Raw genomic sequence first — 17,648 nt, 5'->3', positions numbered from 1 at the left:
TGCATGATTGGGTGATAAGTGGGACAATGAGATGTGGGGAAAAGGGGGACAGAATAAGTGTGTTAACCTAGCTTCCTGAAGAGTTTTGTGTCCCATGAACTGTTTTACTGCTGATGTGGATTTACGGCGTCCTGTAAACAGGCCGCCCCATTGTTCCGCCCGTTAATGCTGCAGTCAAGCAGCTGAACTCTGGGTTCCATTAAAGACCCAGATCTGGCTGTTATCCCTGCCCACCTGCTTGAGCCAATTTAATGGACTGAACCATTTTCTGAACACTCCCTGTGCTTAACATTCCCGACAGCGCAGATATCAGAATGTCAGTTGTTTCACTGATTTGTTGTAAAAGATGTTCAGAAGAAGAATGGTAGAAAGTGCGAAGTTCAAAAAGCTGGACAGAGCACCAGTAACTACACTGTGTAAAAGAGCTTTTCATTAATGGAAGCCTAAATCCGTTTGGAACCTTTTAAAGAAAGGTGCAGTTTAACCAGTGATGCCACTGAATTGAATTTGCCTTTATTTAGGTTTTTTTTGCTGAAAGTTACTTTTGAAACCCTTTTTTGATGAAGTTTCATTTGAAGTTTCAACTTAAATGGAAATGACAGGATAGTACTAAGTGGCACAGACCAAAAAGGCTCATTAAACTTTACTTCATATAAACTGCTTAATATAAATAAAATAACTTGACAACATGAGTATGACGTGGCTAAAGGTGGTGGTGGTGGTGGGTGATAAAACTACATGCTCTTTAGAAAGGATTATAGATATTAATCCATACAGTCACTATCCACATAAATACTTAAAATATCCCGCAAGTAGAAGAATTTACCACCGAAACTTACAATGTAGTTTTATGACCTATTATAGCGAATGCGTAATAATGAATACCGGGGTTCATATTCAAATCATTTTTACGCCTATACGGTAAACACAGAGAGGACTGAAGAGGAGGACCTGTGTCAAAATTTGCATAAATATTTTGGCAGGCTGTATGCTTTATTTAGTATGTGCAATCAAAAGATCTGCATATACTCTTTTAGATCTGTGACGTTGTGCAACAACCTCGGACCTTTAATCAACCTGTAAATGCGTGTATAATGTGCTTTAAATTACTATTCAACTCCTGTAAAACGTGTAATAATAGCTCGTATAAAGGGAATAAATAAAGAAGAGATCTCGAAAGAATTCCAGGAATCTGATCCTGACGGGCGCGCCCACGCTTCCCGGACGCGAGCACGTAAGCCTGTGCTCATTAAGGACGTGACGTCAGTACGCGCTTGAGCCTGCCTGAAAATGTTCGCTCGTGTTGTGAGCTTCCGAGCGAGCGCAGGACTTTGCGATGAAATAATACATTTTTACTCATGAGGAGAACAAAAACGGACCGCATGCTTTCAAAGTGAACTTTCTCGCTTTCCCACTACGGGGCTAAACTGTGTTTTCGGGGAGAATCCAGCGGGAAGTTTGTCTGATCGTCCTCCCGGAGTGATGTCGAATCCTGGGAGTCGGAGGAACGGGTCCAGCATCAAAATCCGCCTGACAGGTAAAAACCACAGCGAAATTAAACAAAAGCCCAGTGTGTGTGTTTTAGTCGCATCCCAGATAAACGAACACACCGCCGCAGCTAAGTGTTGCTGGTATCGGTAAGCCTTGGAAGACAGCGCGAAGTGTTTTACGGGCTCTTGTCTTCGTCTTTGCCCAAACATCCGGTTTTTGTGTGGCAGACACAAGCGCTAGCTTTTTAGCCGAAATGCTAACTGAATTTCCGAGAGGACAGTCAACAAGCTGCCCGCTGCGCTTCCACCTAAAACTACCAACTCGTCGGCTGCCTTTGGTCGCAAAAGTCTTAAGAACCCAAAGCTGGGATTTAGATAAGTGCGGCATTATCGTTTCAGCTCCAGCAAAGAGCAACATTTTTTGGGGGAAAGCTGACCGCTAACGCTAGCTACACCCATTTTACAGGGGTGGGGGGGGGGGGGGGGGGGGTCAGACCACCAGTCGAACCCTTAACTTGACCTAAAAGCGGCTGCACCAGCTTCAATAAAGCTGGCGTCGAATTTCAGCCAGTGAAAAATCAATCGGTGGGTAGGTTTTGACACGCCAGCCTAGATTAACCGTGCGCATTGATCGGCGTGTTGCTGCATTGGCAGCTGGAGCAGGACAACTGTCGGAGTCCTTCAACTCGTCACTGACCAGGAAGCCTGCTTCGCCCCCCACCCCAACCCGTCTCTCTCCATTCTGGGCTTCGGGCTGCTCAATAAGCCGTTTCTGGTCCATTAGTGGTTCCGTTTAGTTTGAGGCGCTCCGACTTTTGGAACGCGTTTCGTTCTCACACTCGGGCGCAGCTGGAACAATGGCTCTTACTGTAGCTAATGTAACCCCACCGGGCACACCGGGGCCCCTATTCAGATGGAAATGACCCCTCCGAGCCGCTGGGCAGACGCCTTGTCCTTCTGGATCAGGAGCCAGCAAATCCACACCAACATTGGCCTCCTGGTAGTCGGGTCCCCTCGCCGGGGCCATCTACGGTTTTGGGGTTGGGAGTTTTCCCTTTTAATAAGGAAACGCTGAGGTTCCCTATTTCTGAGCAAATGTCAGCCCACACCAGTCGTTTCTTCTATTGTGAAATTGGAGAATTTTATACAGTGCAAACAGACAAATGTCCCAGAATGGAGTTTATAGTGGAAAGAAATAAAGAAAGAAAGGGCCCTGTGGAAACTAGATACTTGGTTTTAAAGATTGCTGCCGTTTGGGGCACCAGCCCCTCCAACGCAGGGTTTGTTTGGATTTTCATGGTTTTGGAGCCACAGACAAAGAAACGAAAGGGAATGTTTGAAGTCGCCACAGTGTGACCATTATCTTTTGGCGTAAAATGAAATTAGGGCTGGATAAAATGTGCATATCGGCACGCGTTTTTAATATGATTCCGGGCGCACTAGTAATAAATGTGTCGTCTGTCGGGGAGGGGAGCGGGCACGTGCTGCAGAGAGGTTTTAGAGTGTTTGTGCAAATCAGCCACATGTGATTTGGGATTGGATGCGAACTAAAGGTTATTGCCCCTGAGTCTGCTCCACCTCCACAGGTATGAGTGGAATTCTAATTGGGTGAGGAATGTGCAGGGAGCCAATGGGAGCGCGGCGCTGCCTGGCTGGCCGGTAGTCTGTTTAGTCTGTCAGAGAGAGGGTTTGTTTGTCCTACATCTGAAAGGCCCGTGTGTCTGTGGCAGCGACGCACAAAGAGCGTGCCAGTCCGGACTTCAGAGACAGGGCTTTAAATGTTGTGGCTGGCCAAGGCGCGATCGAGGAGCCCGGCCGTGCGCTTGTCTGGCGAGTGAAAACGACGCGGTTGGGTCTTTCAGTGGATTGAAGACGCCTTTCCAGTCGCTGTTTGTAAAAATAAAGGCCGTTAAAATCTGCTGTTAAGATTTCATAGTGTTGTTTTTTTAACCAAAAGTGTGGTTGAGTTCAGAGTCTTTGAGGCTCTAGAAATGTAAAAAAAAAAACTGGGTCAGAAATGGCAAAGGGCTCCTTTTGAAATGAATAGAATTTATTGTGCACCTTGTAATGAGCATGGAACCTAATTCCAGGTCCGGGATAACGTTAAAGTGCTTGTGGAAGCGGCACGTGCCGTCTGTATTCCGGTGCCATGGAGCAGGATTGAACTCTGGACCTGCCCAGGAGCTGCGTCAGGAGACTTAATTCTCTCACGAGAGGGACGAAGATGGCGGCTGTAAACAAGGGCAGGAAAGTGGAGGGATCCAGACTCGGCTCAGGGTGAAAATAACCAGATGCACCAGTTAACCAAAGCACTGGGGAGAAATATATTTTCTAGAAAGAAAACAACGGAATCGGCTTTAACGAGAAGGCGGCATAATCGCTTCTAACCTAATTTTGCAGACGCGTATATAAAACGCAGGATAAATCCTGATATTACGAGAATGTTGACATAAGAAAGTGGCAGCGCAGGTCAACCGGCCCACACGTAAGGCAAACACAGCAGTTATTTATTTGCGTACTTAACTTGCGCTTTACGAGTTGTGTGCGTCTGTTTAACCTGCTGTTTTTGTTTAGTTGGGGGAGCCTTTATCCTCTGTGTGTTTAAATAATGTTATGAAGTAGGTGAGATATTTGCTCGCATGTCCTCTGGCTGCTGTGGTGTTTGCGGAGCCAGGAGGAGGGAGATTAGCAGGAAGCGGCGTGGTTGTAATCCCGCGGAGCTCTTGTTACTTTTACTTCAATCTCAGCTCCCTCTGAATCGCTGCGCAGCAGTCATTTCGTTGTTGTTTTGTGTTTGTCGCTGCGGATGTTGTGTACCTCTTGGCCCGCCCTCGCCACCGACTGACCTGCGAAGCCGCACGGCCGTCTCCTCCCCCCTGACAGACCCCCACCCCGACTCTTCCCCCTTCAAAACGCCCGTGCGTTGGCAGTCACGTTGGCGCCGGACGGCAGAAAGAAGAACAAGCGAGAGTAAATTTAAAGCGCGTTCTGCTTGGTTGTGATTGTGCAACCAGCTAACCTTGAAAGTATCGCATCAGCAGGAGCTGGTTGTGCTCCGAGAGCCGCTGCGTCTCAGACGTCGATCAGAGCCGGGAGGGAAGAATGTCAGCCAACCTCCACTTCCTGTTGCTTTTTGCTATTTTGTAGCGCAGGTCACTGGAACCGTCCGTTCTCCCACGGAGGCAGAAAGTGATAAATGGAGGTGGAAATGCTCTCCACCATTTTCTCTGTTTACTCCGGAGAGCCAGGTTGAGCATGAATGTGTTCTGTACCCTAATTAGTATCACGATTATTGATTTTTCCCTGAACAACGGGCTGGCTGCGTCATGGCAACAGCATAAAAGAGCTTAACAATTATCTTTTGGTAATGAATGTCGGAGAGCTGTTTTGGTGATGCAGCTCAGTTTTGTATCAACTCTCCTGATTTCATTCTGCTTATTTCACTCTATCCTTTGTTTGGGTGAATAGAATTCTTCCCTCGCAGGTTCACCGCAGCTGTGGGGGCTTTTATTATTTTTAAGAATGGGGGGGGGCAAAAAGGAAGCAGCAGTTGGAGAAATTGAGAAGCGACGGAGCTGCGACGTCTCCACCACCCATGACCTCAGCAGAATGAGGAATTTCCTGAGACCCTGAGAAAGGGCCCGTCGCACAGTCGCAGCAGGAGAGGAGCCGCTCCGGGGTGAAATTAGAGGCCTTTGCTGAGAGATTTGAAAGGGAGGGGCACGGCAACACGAGGGAGTGATCGTCTGAAAGGTGAGGCAGGTGGCGTTTCGCACACCGGACCCAGCCCCCACCACTAGCCACGTTTCCTCGCCGCGTCTACGGAGAAAAGATGAGGTCTCGGCGTGGAATGCGTGAGTCAGGAGGATGAGTGTGGACAGCACTGATGAGGAAGGATATCCGGTGCTCATTCTCAACAGTTTAATCACAGGAAATAAACCGGGCCGTGCCAGACGCTGCCGCCACGCAGTCACCACGTCCTCAACCACCGTCTGATGACTAACTTTGGAGGGAGCGTGCAGCCGGTTCATGCCTCAAACAACCGCTCACCCTTTCATTGGAAGCAGAGTCACTGTGATAGTTTTCCCAGGTCTAAGCTGATAGGCGGATTAACACTCTAGAGGTAATCTTCCGATCTTTCCAGTTCTTCACTGGGCTGAACATCAAATGCACGCCTGACGCCGGCCACGTTACTGACACGCGAGGAGCGGAGGCAACATCTCGCTGTTCTCCAGTGTTTTTCTTGGCCTCCTGAACGAGGTTACTTTAACACCTACTTAAATAGCGCTTCAGCCCAGGAACCCCAAGGTAACACAACAAAACCAGCAAACACCAGGATGCTTTTTGTCCTGTAAATGCACATATGTTGAACGAATCGCAGCCCAAACCCTGGATTCCTGCATCCCGTTCCCTCTGCAGCCCCGCTGCAGTGGTACCGGGGGGACCGTCGTAAGTGTGGTCGACGTGTGTGTCGTGGCGCACACACGACCTCTTCACACACGGCTCTGGTCAACCTTGCTGTCTGAGACCGTGACACTGAGGTTGCAGAACTGCGCTTTTGTTTGTTTGTTTGTTTTATCTGTACTGGACAACATGTCAGCTCATCGTGTGATTAATCCTGCGACCTCCGCTGCCCTTTTAATGACATTTTATACATTTTGCCTGTTAGCCTTCTCCGGTATGTTTGCTTATTTTAAATGTGGAACAGTCTTTTTTGCTAGCATAGCAGCATGGATTTATTCTTCCTGTATCCCCGGTGTATTAGAAAAACATTTAAAACTTTTGATGCTGTTTGAATAAAGAGCTTCTTACCCTCCGTGGGGGTGTTCCGTGCCGGGGGGCTGACTCTGCTCCTGACCACACTGCAGTCATCCGCCGCGTTAGCGCACCCTGGCTCTTGTGTATTGTCCCCCGCCAGCGCTCACTCCTCCACCAAGTTCTCATTTGCTCAGCAGCAGAAATCTGTACAAGCATTTACATATTTGTGTTTATTGCATTTAGCTGACGTCTGATTCTCATCTTTTTCAGTATTATGTGCCAAGAACCTCGCAAAGAAAGACTTCTTTCGTAAGTGCTTTTTTTTTCTTCCCCCCTCCCTCCCTCCCTTGCACGTTTGAATCACGGGTGTCGGCGAGGGTCTGAGCAGACAAAAGGGAGACTGTAGGGCAACCAGGATTTTCATTCTGTCACATGCAACATCCAAATGTTTGTGGGTTGGCAGCTGGAAACGGTTGAGATCGTTTCTTTAAGTTTGCCCAAGTTCAAATGAGAAGATGTTCTTCAGATGTTCTTGCTGCTCGTGTCTGTGAAGCGCAGCAGGTGAACGAGGGGTTGTTTTCCCGCAGGCCTCCCGGATCCCTTCGCCAAGGTGGTGGTGGATGGATCGGGCCAGTGCCACTCCACAGACACCGTCAAAAGCACACTGGATCCTAAATGGAATCAGCACTATGACCTGTGAGTGCCCCGACCCCAGTCGGGTTCGAGCTCAGTCCGTGATCCTGGTTTTCTCCGTTTTTACCAAACCTTGCGTCCGGTTTCTAGTTACATCGGGAAGACGGACTCCATCACCATCAGTATATGGAACCATAAAAAGATCCATAAGCGGCAGGGGGCGGGCTTCCTGGGTTGCATCCGTCTCCTTTCCAACGCCATCAGCAGGCTAAAAGACACAGGATGTAAGTCTGGTTTTGTGTCAGCCTCTGATCCCAAACGGATAAAGGAATACTTTGTCATGGATTTCCTTTGTCTCCTCCCTCCAGACCAGCGTCTGGATCTGTGTAAGCTGAACCCCTCTGACAGCGACGCCGTGCGGGGTCAGATCGTAGGTAAGGACGGCCGCGCCTCGCTGCAGAATCGCTGCCCCGCTCACGTTCTCCACCTTCACCGCCGCTCTGTTTTCAGTGAGTCTACAGACGCGAGATCGTATCGGCAGCGGGGGCCCCGTGGTGGACTGCAGGGGGCTGCTGGAGAATGACGGGTCAGTGTGTCCTCGCTACAACTTCACACGGTTACTGGAGATAAACTGCGTTGTTTGCTGCATTATTCCGATTGGTGTGTGCAGATTATTCCATAAAGCTGCCTCGTCCTGTATAGGGAAAAGTGCACGACTGGCACAATTCCTTCTTTTTGGCATTTTTATTACCGTAATCTCTGGTGTATAGGCCACTACTTTTTTCCCCAGGCGTCGGAGCCTGCGGCTTATTTACTGTATGCTCCCCCCCCCCCGCTCACAAGCTTCATGCAGCCAAACACACATCAGAACACTAAAATGACAGGAACAGGTCACAGTGGGCCAATCAAACGCACTCTGTAAGGTTTTTCCACGTAAATCGGTAGCGTCATCAAGATTTTTCTGCTGAGTGGCCTTTGAGAAAACTAGATGGGCCAGTTCATGTTATGTGCTAAAGGGGTCTCCCTTCATCTGGAATGCAGCTTATATATGTGAAAAGTTTATTATTAAGTAAAGTGCTTACCAGCTTATATTTAGGTGTGCGCCTATAGACTGGAAATTACAGTAATATGTTGAAACATGCTTGTCCACTTGTAGCTTCTCTACTTTTTCCCTCCATTTTCCATCCAGTCAAGACATAAATAAAGTAACACGTGTAGAAACAAGTCTGCAGCTGTTCGCATGGCTTGAACGTGGCAGGTGAGCGGAGGTACGGAACACTGCGAGTGGGTTCCACCAATCGGGATTCGTCATCCCCGCCCCCTTAGGAATTCCCAGAAATCTACCTCTTTTTCCTCGGTACTTTTTCATGGGAAAGTTTGGGACAGAGGTTATTTTTCCCCCTCGGGTAATTTCCGCGGAAACCAGCCGAAGATTTTCAAAATCCCGAGTAAACAAAAGTTCCTGCGGTGCAAAAGTGGGACACAATCTGAAATGAGCACTCAGCTGTGTAACCAGTCCCTGTTTAACTGTAAGTCTATAGAACGAATGCCCTCAATTTAAGATGTTCCTTTATTAAAAGTGGAAAAATATGGTTGTGTGTGTTCAGGCCCGTGTTTGAGGGATGTTTCAGCGAGGAGCCGCTGCCATATTCTGACCCCACCGGTGCTGCAGGGGGCGGGAACTGTCGCCTGGACTCGCCCAATCAGGAGAGCCGCATTCAGCGGACCAGAGGGCAGGACTCGCGAGGACTCGGCCACACCCCCCAGAACAGACCTCACGGCCACCAACCACCTGACCTGCCGGAAGGATACGGTCAGTTACAGTTTGGTTTTTGACACAAACGTCTCGGGGCAAATTCTGTTGTTCTTCCACTTCCCTTTTTATTGACGAGGGTCTGAAAAAGCTTCTTATTGTGTCCAAACAGAGCAGAGGACGACGGTGCAGGGCCAGGTGTACTTCCTCCACACGCAGACAGGTGTCAGCACCTGGCACGACCCCCGGATACCCCGGTATGTTCACGCACTCCTCCTGTCCAGTCCAGACGTCCCGGGACACGATGGTTTGATCGGGTGCTCTGCTGCTGCTGCAGGGATCTGGCCAGCGTGAGCTGCGAGGAGCTCGGGCCGTTACCGGCGGGCTGGGAGGTTCGGAGCACCGTGTCGGGGCGGATTTACTTTGTGGACCACAACAACAGAACCACGCAGTTCACGGACCCACGCCTACACACCATCATCAGGTACAGCACCATCATCAGGTACAGCACCCTGGTCCCTGGTGGGACGTGGCGGTAAGCTGGAGTCAGACCAGCTCTGGACCGTTATCGACCACCCTGGAGGTGGCCCACTCTGGGCCAAATACACACCTGGAGTCCGGACTTTCTGACCTCTTCTTCTCCGTCTCCAGCCAACAGTCCCAAGTGAAGGAATCCTCCCAAGCTCCTCCGATGGACGTAGGGGGCGACGACGTGGGCAGCGGCGGGGGAGGCGGCGAGGGGGATCTAGCGGCGCGCTACGAACGGGACCTGGTCCACAAGCTGAAGCTGCTCCGCCACGAGCTGTCCCTGCAGCAGCCGCAGGCGGGACACTGCCGCATAGAGGTGTCCCGGGAGGAGATCTTTGAGGTGGGCGCGAACTCGGGAGCCCCCGCTGGGGAAGGAGCGGCGCCTATCTCACCGCGTGTGTGTTGATACAGGAGTCATATCGGCAGATAATGAAGATGAGGCCCAAAGACCTGAAGAAGCGTCTGATGGTGAAGTTCAGGGGCGAGGAGGGTCTGGACTATGGTGGGGTGGCCAGGTAATGAGCCCTGGGGAAACAGAACCTATTCCCTATCATTCGAGCCCCAAACCCTCCGTTGGGCTCTGTTGACACGGTTGTGGTAATGATCTCCTGACGTGAGTGTCGAATGTTTGTTGACCATGTGGTTGTCTGTAGGGAGTGGTTGTACCTGCTGTGTCATGAAATGTTGAACCCATATTACGGCTTGTTCCAGTACTCCACGGACAACATCTACACGCTGCAGATCAACCCCGACTCCTCCATCAACCCCGTGAGTACGCGCGCGCGTCAGCGCTTTACGCAGAACAATGTAAACTACGTCTGACCCAACGTCCCGCCTCCGTTTGCGTCGCCGTGTCTCAGGACCACCTGTCGTATTTCCACTTTGTGGGTCGCGTGATGGGCCTGGCGGTGTTTCACAGCCACTACATCAACGGCAGCTTCACGCAGCCCTTTTACAAACAGCTGCTGGGCAAACCCATACAGCTGAGCGACCTGGAGACCACCGACCCCGAGTTACACAAGAGCCTCGTTTGGATACTGTAAGCGGCCCCCGCAGACGATGTTCGACTTCCTGTCCCGTCCCCGGCACGAGCAGAGGGTGACTTTCATGATCTGTCCGCAGAGAGAACGACATCACGTCGGTGCTCGATCACACGTTCTGCGTGGAGCACAACGCCTTCGGGAAGCTCTCGCAGCACGAGCTCAAACCCAACGGCCGGAACATCGCAGTAACCGAGGAGAACAAGAAAGAGTATGTGAGGTAAGAGGACCGGGACCTTCCCCTCTTTGTTCGGCCCGACACATCCGCAGAAACACACTCGTGGTGAGCCCGGAGCGTCACCGTCGGCCCTTTTCTTTTCCAGGCTGTACGTGAACTGGAGGTTTATGCGCGGCATCGAGGCCCAGTTTCTGGCTCTGCAGAAGGGCTTTACTGAGCTCATTCCTCAGCACCTCCTCAAACCCTTCGACCATAAAGAACTAGAGGTAAACACAGCGTCCGTGCTCACTGAAGCGCGACGGCCCGGAAGTTTTCCCTATATCTTCTTGTTTTTAAATCCTTCCCTCCTTTAGCTCATCATCGGAGGGCTGGGGAAGATCGACATAGCGGACTGGAAGACCAACACCCGCCTGAAGCACTGCACGAGTGAAAGCAACGTGGTGCGGTGGTTCTGGCAGGCCGTGGAGGCCTTCAACGAGGAGAGGAGGGGGCGCCTCCTGCAGTTCGTCACAGGATCCACCAGGGTCCCGTTACAGGGGTTCAAGGCACTGCAGGGTGGGTCATGGATTGGCTCAAAGAACACACACACACACACACGACCCTTGAGAGATCTGACCTGGAGATTATCCACTAAAGAAGCGGCAGCTCTCATAAATGTGTCCGTATTGACGACTTGTCTTTGCACCGGCACAGAGCAGTGATAACTAGAATGTATGTGTGTAAGGTTCTACAGGTTCTGCAGGACCAAGGCTTTTCACCATCCACTTGATAGACGCCAACACGGACAACCTGCCCAAGGCTCACACCTGGTAAACGCCCGTCACAGAATGTGCTGCTTTAACGCCCCAAAGCCTCAGACTTGCTGCAACGCCTCTCCTCTGTGTCCAGTTTCAACCGAATCGACGTCCCTCCCTACGAGTCTTACGAGAAACTCTACGAGAAACTCCTGACGGCCGTGGAGGAGACCTGCGGCTTTGCTGTGGAGTGACGAGCCCGCGGCCCAAGCGACGCCCACGCAGACCGGCGCTTGTACTTGCACAGAACCTATTTGACATTTTTACATGTATACAAACACACATCGAATTATCAAGTATGCGGAGTCGCTCCAACACCCGGGGCCGTCGGTCGGAGGAGGAGACGGCCCCAGAGGCAGCAAGAACAACAGAGAAAATGTATTTTAAAACTATTTCCAATTCTTTTTGAAGAACAGTTTTTATCCCTCAGTTCGAACAAGCTATGATGTCACTTTGGAACGTCTGCTGCCTCGGCGACTTTGACTCGCCAGCGGAGAGAATCAGCCGGGAGCCTACGAACAGCGTCTTTGAAAATCGGACCCCGTTGATCGACCAGCGTCCCGCGCTCGATGTTTAACCACTGTTGCGTGTGTGTGCGTGTGTGTGAGCGCGAGTGTGTATGTGTCAGGCATGATAGCAGCCGCGCTACGTCATGGATCCAAACGAGCCTGCGCCCTCCCCTCGCCCGCCGTTCGTCTCTTCTGTTTGTACCTGCAACCACTCTGACCCACTCTGATATTTTATTATTTATTACTAAGTGATTACTGACCAAGCTGCTATGCGCTCTATGGAGAGCCCACACTAACCTCCTCACCACCCCTCCACCAGAGTTGAAGGGTTGATTCAAGTAACCCACAAAGTGGGTTTAATTGAATTGTTACTTTTTTCCTTTTTTTTTTAAACGTGGAGAAGTACTCTTACAATTGTATGTGTGTTTGATTGCCATGTTACATTAAATTGATGTGAAAGGGATCCATCCGCCCAGCCCTGGTTTTAAGATCAGACTCGATGTCTTTGAGGTCTGTGACCCGGATATTCAACGAGGAGCGAGACGAGGAATTTTAATCCCCATTTTCAGATGGTTTTTTTTCTAGGCAGTCAGCCCCCCCCCCCCCCCCCCCCCACCCGTGCCCTCCCATCGCTCAATGTTAGACACAAATGTAGTCATCATCCTCAAGCCCTCCAGGAAGAACAAAATCCCATTTTGGCTGTGATTTTTCCCTCCTGCGAGCAAAAGGAAACGAACGAGAGAAGTGCTGTGTGAAGCGCGTGACAGGTTCAGAATCTCGTAGGTTGAACGTGGACGACTGTTAAGCGGTAGAATTTCAATCAGCATTTTCTAGGTTCTGATTTCACTGTGTAATGGATGCAAGAGTATTGTAACTTACTAAACATTTATGAAAATACCATGTAAATAAGATTATATTAAAATAATTCAAAGTATGCTTGCTGTGGTGTGTTGATTTTGAACTCTGTCATCCAAATAAATCAAAAATAAAGCATATTGTATATTTGGGTATAGGATAGAGAAGGGAACAATAGTTGATGAATCCACCGCGCCTGATGTGACACCCTGCAGTTCTACCGGTTGTCCAGCAGGTGGAGCCAGAGCCTCGCTGTCGCCACATGTTCTGCATTTTCAGGGCGCAGCTGCATCCTGTTACAGCCCAGCATCGAAGTTCTTCTCAACAGTGTTCTGCAGACAAAAGTAGGTAATGAAGGGTGTCGGAGGCGGCGGTGCCCGTGATCTCGGGGATATTTTTAACAGGAAGCACGTAGGAACTGCGGTGACGGTGCGAGTGTGTGGCTGCTGTGGTGGAAACTCCCTCCCAGGCCCAGGAGGTTCAAACGACTCAGACCAGCTTGAGTTTGGGTGTGTCGGTCGTGTTCTCTGTCAGCTCTTTAACAGTTGTGATGCGACTGCAGTTCGCCTCAGTTTTAGGGGCTTTCTCCTCAGAAACACTGAGAAAACCAGACATCCTGGTGGAAGATGGCGACACAGTTGGTCCCAAGTCTCTTCAGCCCTCAAGTCAGGAGGGGTGTCATTATGTAATCGACACACTTTCCTGCCCCCCCACCCCACCCCACCCCACCCCAATGTACCTCTGCTCATTGGTCGACTCCCCTGGTACTGAATTCCTACTGGTTGGATGCACTTCCTCCACCGTTTCAAATGTGGTTCAGAAGCAGTCTGACCCAGATTCTCCAGCCTCTCTTCTCCCCTCCTCCGACCCTCCTCCCGACTCTGTCTGACCCACGCGCGCACAAGCTCGTGCTAATGTATTCCACATGTGCCTGGGAGGATATCTGGACTCGTCCGGTAATGCGGCGCTGGAGCAGGACGGGTTGCGCTGCAGCTCTCCACATGTGTCATGTGCATCGCTCGTTAATATTTGATGAGCAGGTTGAAATATTCATGACAACACCACTTAGCTAAAGGTTAGCGAAGGGGACCCCAGGCTACTAATCAGAGTATTTGAAGTCTTTCCAGCACCTTAGGAGGAGCAGGCCTCGGGACGACGCATCGGAGGAGGCTGGAGGTTAGAGGATGGAGCTTCTGTTACTAGGCAACCGAAAAGTAAACCGAGCTGGTGCTGCAGTCACCGTGCTGCCACACCTTGCTGCGTCTGTACGGCTGCAGTGGCAGCAGCAGCAGCATATAAAGTAGAGGATTTCCTGACTGCAGCAGGTTCCGCCCAAACTGGACCGGTGTCAGAGGAGGAGGAGGAGGAGGAGGAGGAGGAGGAGGAATGATGGATGGATGTGGAGGGAAAAAAGAGGAATGCCTTAAAAATAAAAAAAGCATCAACTTTTTACTTGCCCTTTTCAGAATCTCTTATGTTGGTCCTTTAGACCAGGGCGTCAGTCCTTAGGGGTGGTGATCCGGGTCGGGTTTTCTGTCCTCCCAGGCAGGAAGCGGCTTTCACTGAGGCGAGTGGGGACCCAGGTGAACGGGTCGACCCGGTAGGTCAGAAAACCCGGTTGAATCGTCACCATCGAGGCCTGTATTTGAACATTACCCGTAACGTAGAACCATTGTGGGAGGAAGTGTTGGGATGGTGGGACACACTGGGATTCTGGGTACACGGCCCTGTTTCCCCGGGATATGGATCGTCCGGCTGTTTCCTGCGAGGCAGCTGGCTGACCGACGCTGCTTCCTGTTTGGGGCCGCTCGCCGACCCTCTTACTTCCCCGTTTGAAAGAGGAAGCCTCGTGTTTTTAAAAAGAGGAGACCAGGAGCGACCAGATGAACTTAACAGATCGGCCCAGTTCTGTTCTGTAAGACCCTCGATGCAAAGGATCCAGATGTTTACACAGCTGCTGGAATAATTCAATCTGGGAAGTCCAAAGTTTTCCTGTCAGATGTTCCGAAAAGAGTTCCAGAATTCGTTTCATATGATTTGACCACGCACGGACGCACGCACGCACGGAGGGAGGGAGGGACGGACGGACGGACGGACGACGGACGGACGGACGGACGGACGGACGGACGGACGGACGGACGGACGGACGGACGGACGGACGGACGGACGGACGGACGGACAGACAGACAGACAGACAGACAGACAGACAGACAGACAGACAGATAGATAGATAGATAGATAGATAGATAGATAGATAGATAGATAGATAGATAGATAGATAGATAGATAGATAGAGCACGTTGACCCCTGCTGACCTCTTCCTGCTGTGTAAATCAGTCCGTAACGTCTGAATGGGTTCCACTAAAATATCAACCTGGCACGACCTGAAAACATCTGCAGGACAAACACCGTCTCCATGGCAACTTCCTGCTATTATGCATTCATCTTCCTCCAGCGTGTGTGTGTGTGTGTGTGTGTGTGTTTAAGCCTCCCCCCTCTGGTGTCTGCCAACATTTGCTCCCCTGACAGTTCGTCTCTGCTGCTCTTGTTTGACTACATGAGTGTTTATGTGCGTCTGTAATGAATGTGTGTGTGTGTGTGTGTGTGTGTGTGTGTGTGTGTGTGTGTGTGTGTGATTGTGAGTTTAATGAGCGTGTGAGTGTGTGATGGTGGATAAACAATAATCTCACACATGAGGTCACCGTCTCTGAAGGAGGATTCTCCATCTTTAATGAGCAGGTTTGATATGAATCTGGCCTGAATCAATGACATGATTTATTTGTTGTTGCTTTGTTGTTGTTTTTACAGCCATCATCACTATCTTATGTTCCATCGCCATGCCGACCACCCCCACATGACCAAATTCTACTCTAAAATGGTAGAAACAAGGTTTCATGGACGCGACAAAGTCAGCGTAGTGATATATGATGAAGAATGATCATTTTGTGCTACATTTCTCCTGATTTCCTGTTGTGGTTATTGTTCACGTATTCAGCTCTAATCTCGTATTTTCCTCCTCACTGATGTTTGTTTGTGATTCATGATTCATCGTCCAATCAGAAGAGAAAAATTACAGGAGGATGAACCTTGAATTTGAATAAAAAGAGGTCTTTATTCCTTCAGTTAGTGGTTTTCACACCACAAAACAAAGCACCTCTCTTTACATGTGGGACACACCCGGGACAGGTCACCGGTCCATCACAGGACACACACACACACACACACACACACACACACACACACACACACACACACACACACACACGCTGACGTGCACGTGATCTTTATGAATGTTTGCCTTCATAACTCCCCAAATCAGCCGCATCATATAAGCACCATGAATGCTAGCGTGATGCTAACCATCACAGAGTCCGCTTGATATTCTGGACTCTCAAATCGTCTCCAGATTTTATACCAGCGGATCTAAAATGCGATTTAGGACATTTAGGATCTGGTGTCACCTCCCTGAAAACAGACGAATACAGGATGTTAGCATGATTACAGATGCAGCCTCTGGGATCCGTTAGCATCGCTATTCTAGTATGAATGTGTCAGAATCTTTGCCAAAGGTTTTAAAGCAGAACCTCGTTGACCCAACATGGGGATCAGGCACCCGTGTGTCTGGGATCAGGGATCTATTCACCGCGCAGGGACCCACGATGCTCCTTCACGTCCGTTAAAGAGATCACTGGCTGAGCCACTCAGCCCCTCGTTATGAGGGGAATTTATAGATAGATGAGATGAGATCCGATTAGAGAGAAGAGCATCTGCAGAGGTTCCCGGGTGATGAGGTCATTCCAGATCAAAGTGGATCAAAGTGGATGCCCACTTCCTGCCGTTCCTCTCACCCAGAAGCCTCTGGGAACCACACGAGCGGCGGCCCTTCATCATCTCACATCTGGGCTGAAACAAACATCTGCCCGAGCCCGCGTGCGCCACGTGCTCCTTCGCCTCTGTGCTCCCGGCAGCTGGGGTTTCCGTGGCAACTGGAGGATTTCTGGGGGAGCGTGGACGAGGGTGGAGCTGGGAGCCATTTTGCACAGCCCCCCCCCCTTCCTTCCTTATTCATTTGTTCCAACCGTCTCCTCCTGCAACGTCACATTTTACCCACAAACCACTGCTGCACCCACGTTCCAGACCAGCGTCATGGCTGAAGTAGTCAGGTTTTCACGAGCAGCGGTTTAGGGGGGGCGAGAGAATAATCAAGGAAGACGGGCGAAGCGGGCTTCAGGGGTCCGACGGTGGTGGTGGGGGGGGGGGCAGATTAGGTAGGAAGGCTGGGCAAATGGTGAGCCTTTGTTTTGTCATGTTGGGGTTCCTCCGGGATCTGTGAGCTATGGGGGGGGGGGTGGGGGGGGGGGGGGGTCATCCAGGCCTGCCTCCTCTCTATCCTCAAATAAATGTTTCCACACAAAGGCTCCATTCAGGAGACGGGAAAACGTTTGCATGTGGACGCGCGAGCCTGGGCGAGGAAACGAAGCCGCTGTGGTGAGAAGAGGCAGCGGAAACGTGCCGGAGCGTCGGGAAGACGCCGAGTTTCAGCGCAGCAGGTGTGAAGTCACCACGTGTCGGAACGTCGAAACCCTAAACTGGGTCTGATATGGCTGAGTTTATCAAACCCACAGCCTGTTAGCAGGTTTATTCGGTCAGAACCATTTTCCCGTAACTATTCTGTGATTGGTCAGAAACTTGGAGTGGGCGTGGTCACCGACCTGGAGTGGGCGTGGTCACCTGTGCGTCTCCACTACTGGCCCAAAGAGTGAGTGATGGTCGGGAAGACCGAGGAACAGCTGCCGATGAGGCGAGGACGTACGAACATCTGGACAACACGTTGCCTAAAACAGCAAAGATGTGTAACGACTGGAGAGCGTTAGCCTGAACGCTGGGCAGCGGCGTGCTAAAGGGGGAGGGGCCTAGCAGGACTTCCCAGGAGTTCCGCACTTGGGTCCCAGGTGAGGTCTCAAATCCTTCGACCAGAAGTAACGACAAGCTAACGACTCCAACAAGCGTTAGCCTCACCCTAAGTGTTTACTAAAGCTGTTCAATGTTAAGTTAGCTTACGCTGTAAAATGTGCCTGAAAGTTTGGGAGAACACCACATGACACAGGCG

At 50.6% G+C, this 17,648-nt stretch overlaps 1 protein-coding gene across 2 annotated transcripts; it reads left to right on the top strand.

Annotated features, from left to right (window-relative positions):
- Positions 1-1,253: 1,253 nt before the first annotated feature.
- smurf1 (SMAD specific E3 ubiquitin protein ligase 1) lies at positions 1,254-12,617 on the top strand. Of its 2 annotated transcripts, none has more exons than XM_057014613.1 (18): positions 1,254-1,537; positions 6,519-6,557; positions 6,836-6,944; positions 7,032-7,165; positions 7,250-7,315; positions 7,392-7,467; positions 8,489-8,694; positions 8,807-8,891; positions 8,972-9,118; positions 9,286-9,502; positions 9,574-9,677; positions 9,816-9,930; positions 10,023-10,201; positions 10,285-10,422; positions 10,526-10,646; positions 10,734-10,935; positions 11,114-11,189; positions 11,269-12,617. In XM_057014613.1, the coding sequence occupies exons 1-18, from the start codon at positions 1,483-1,485 to the stop codon at positions 11,366-11,368; spliced, it is 2,169 nt and encodes a 722-aa protein (XP_056870593.1). In that variant the 5' UTR covers positions 1,254-1,482; the 3' UTR covers positions 11,369-12,617. The 2 variants fall into 2 exon arrangements, with proteins under 2 accessions (XP_056870593.1, XP_056870591.1); XM_057014611.1 differs by having other exon boundaries at positions 11,105-11,189.
- The last annotated feature ends 5,031 nt before the right edge of the window (positions 12,618-17,648 follow it).

This window comes from Takifugu flavidus, chromosome 18 (assembly GCF_003711565.1).
Source record: "Takifugu flavidus isolate HTHZ2018 chromosome 18, ASM371156v2, whole genome shotgun sequence".
NCBI classification, from domain to species: domain Eukaryota; kingdom Metazoa; phylum Chordata; class Actinopteri; order Tetraodontiformes; family Tetraodontidae; genus Takifugu; species Takifugu flavidus.
Note: the sequence above shows the minus strand (reverse complement) of the source record. Positions and strands in the feature narration are given on the sequence as shown.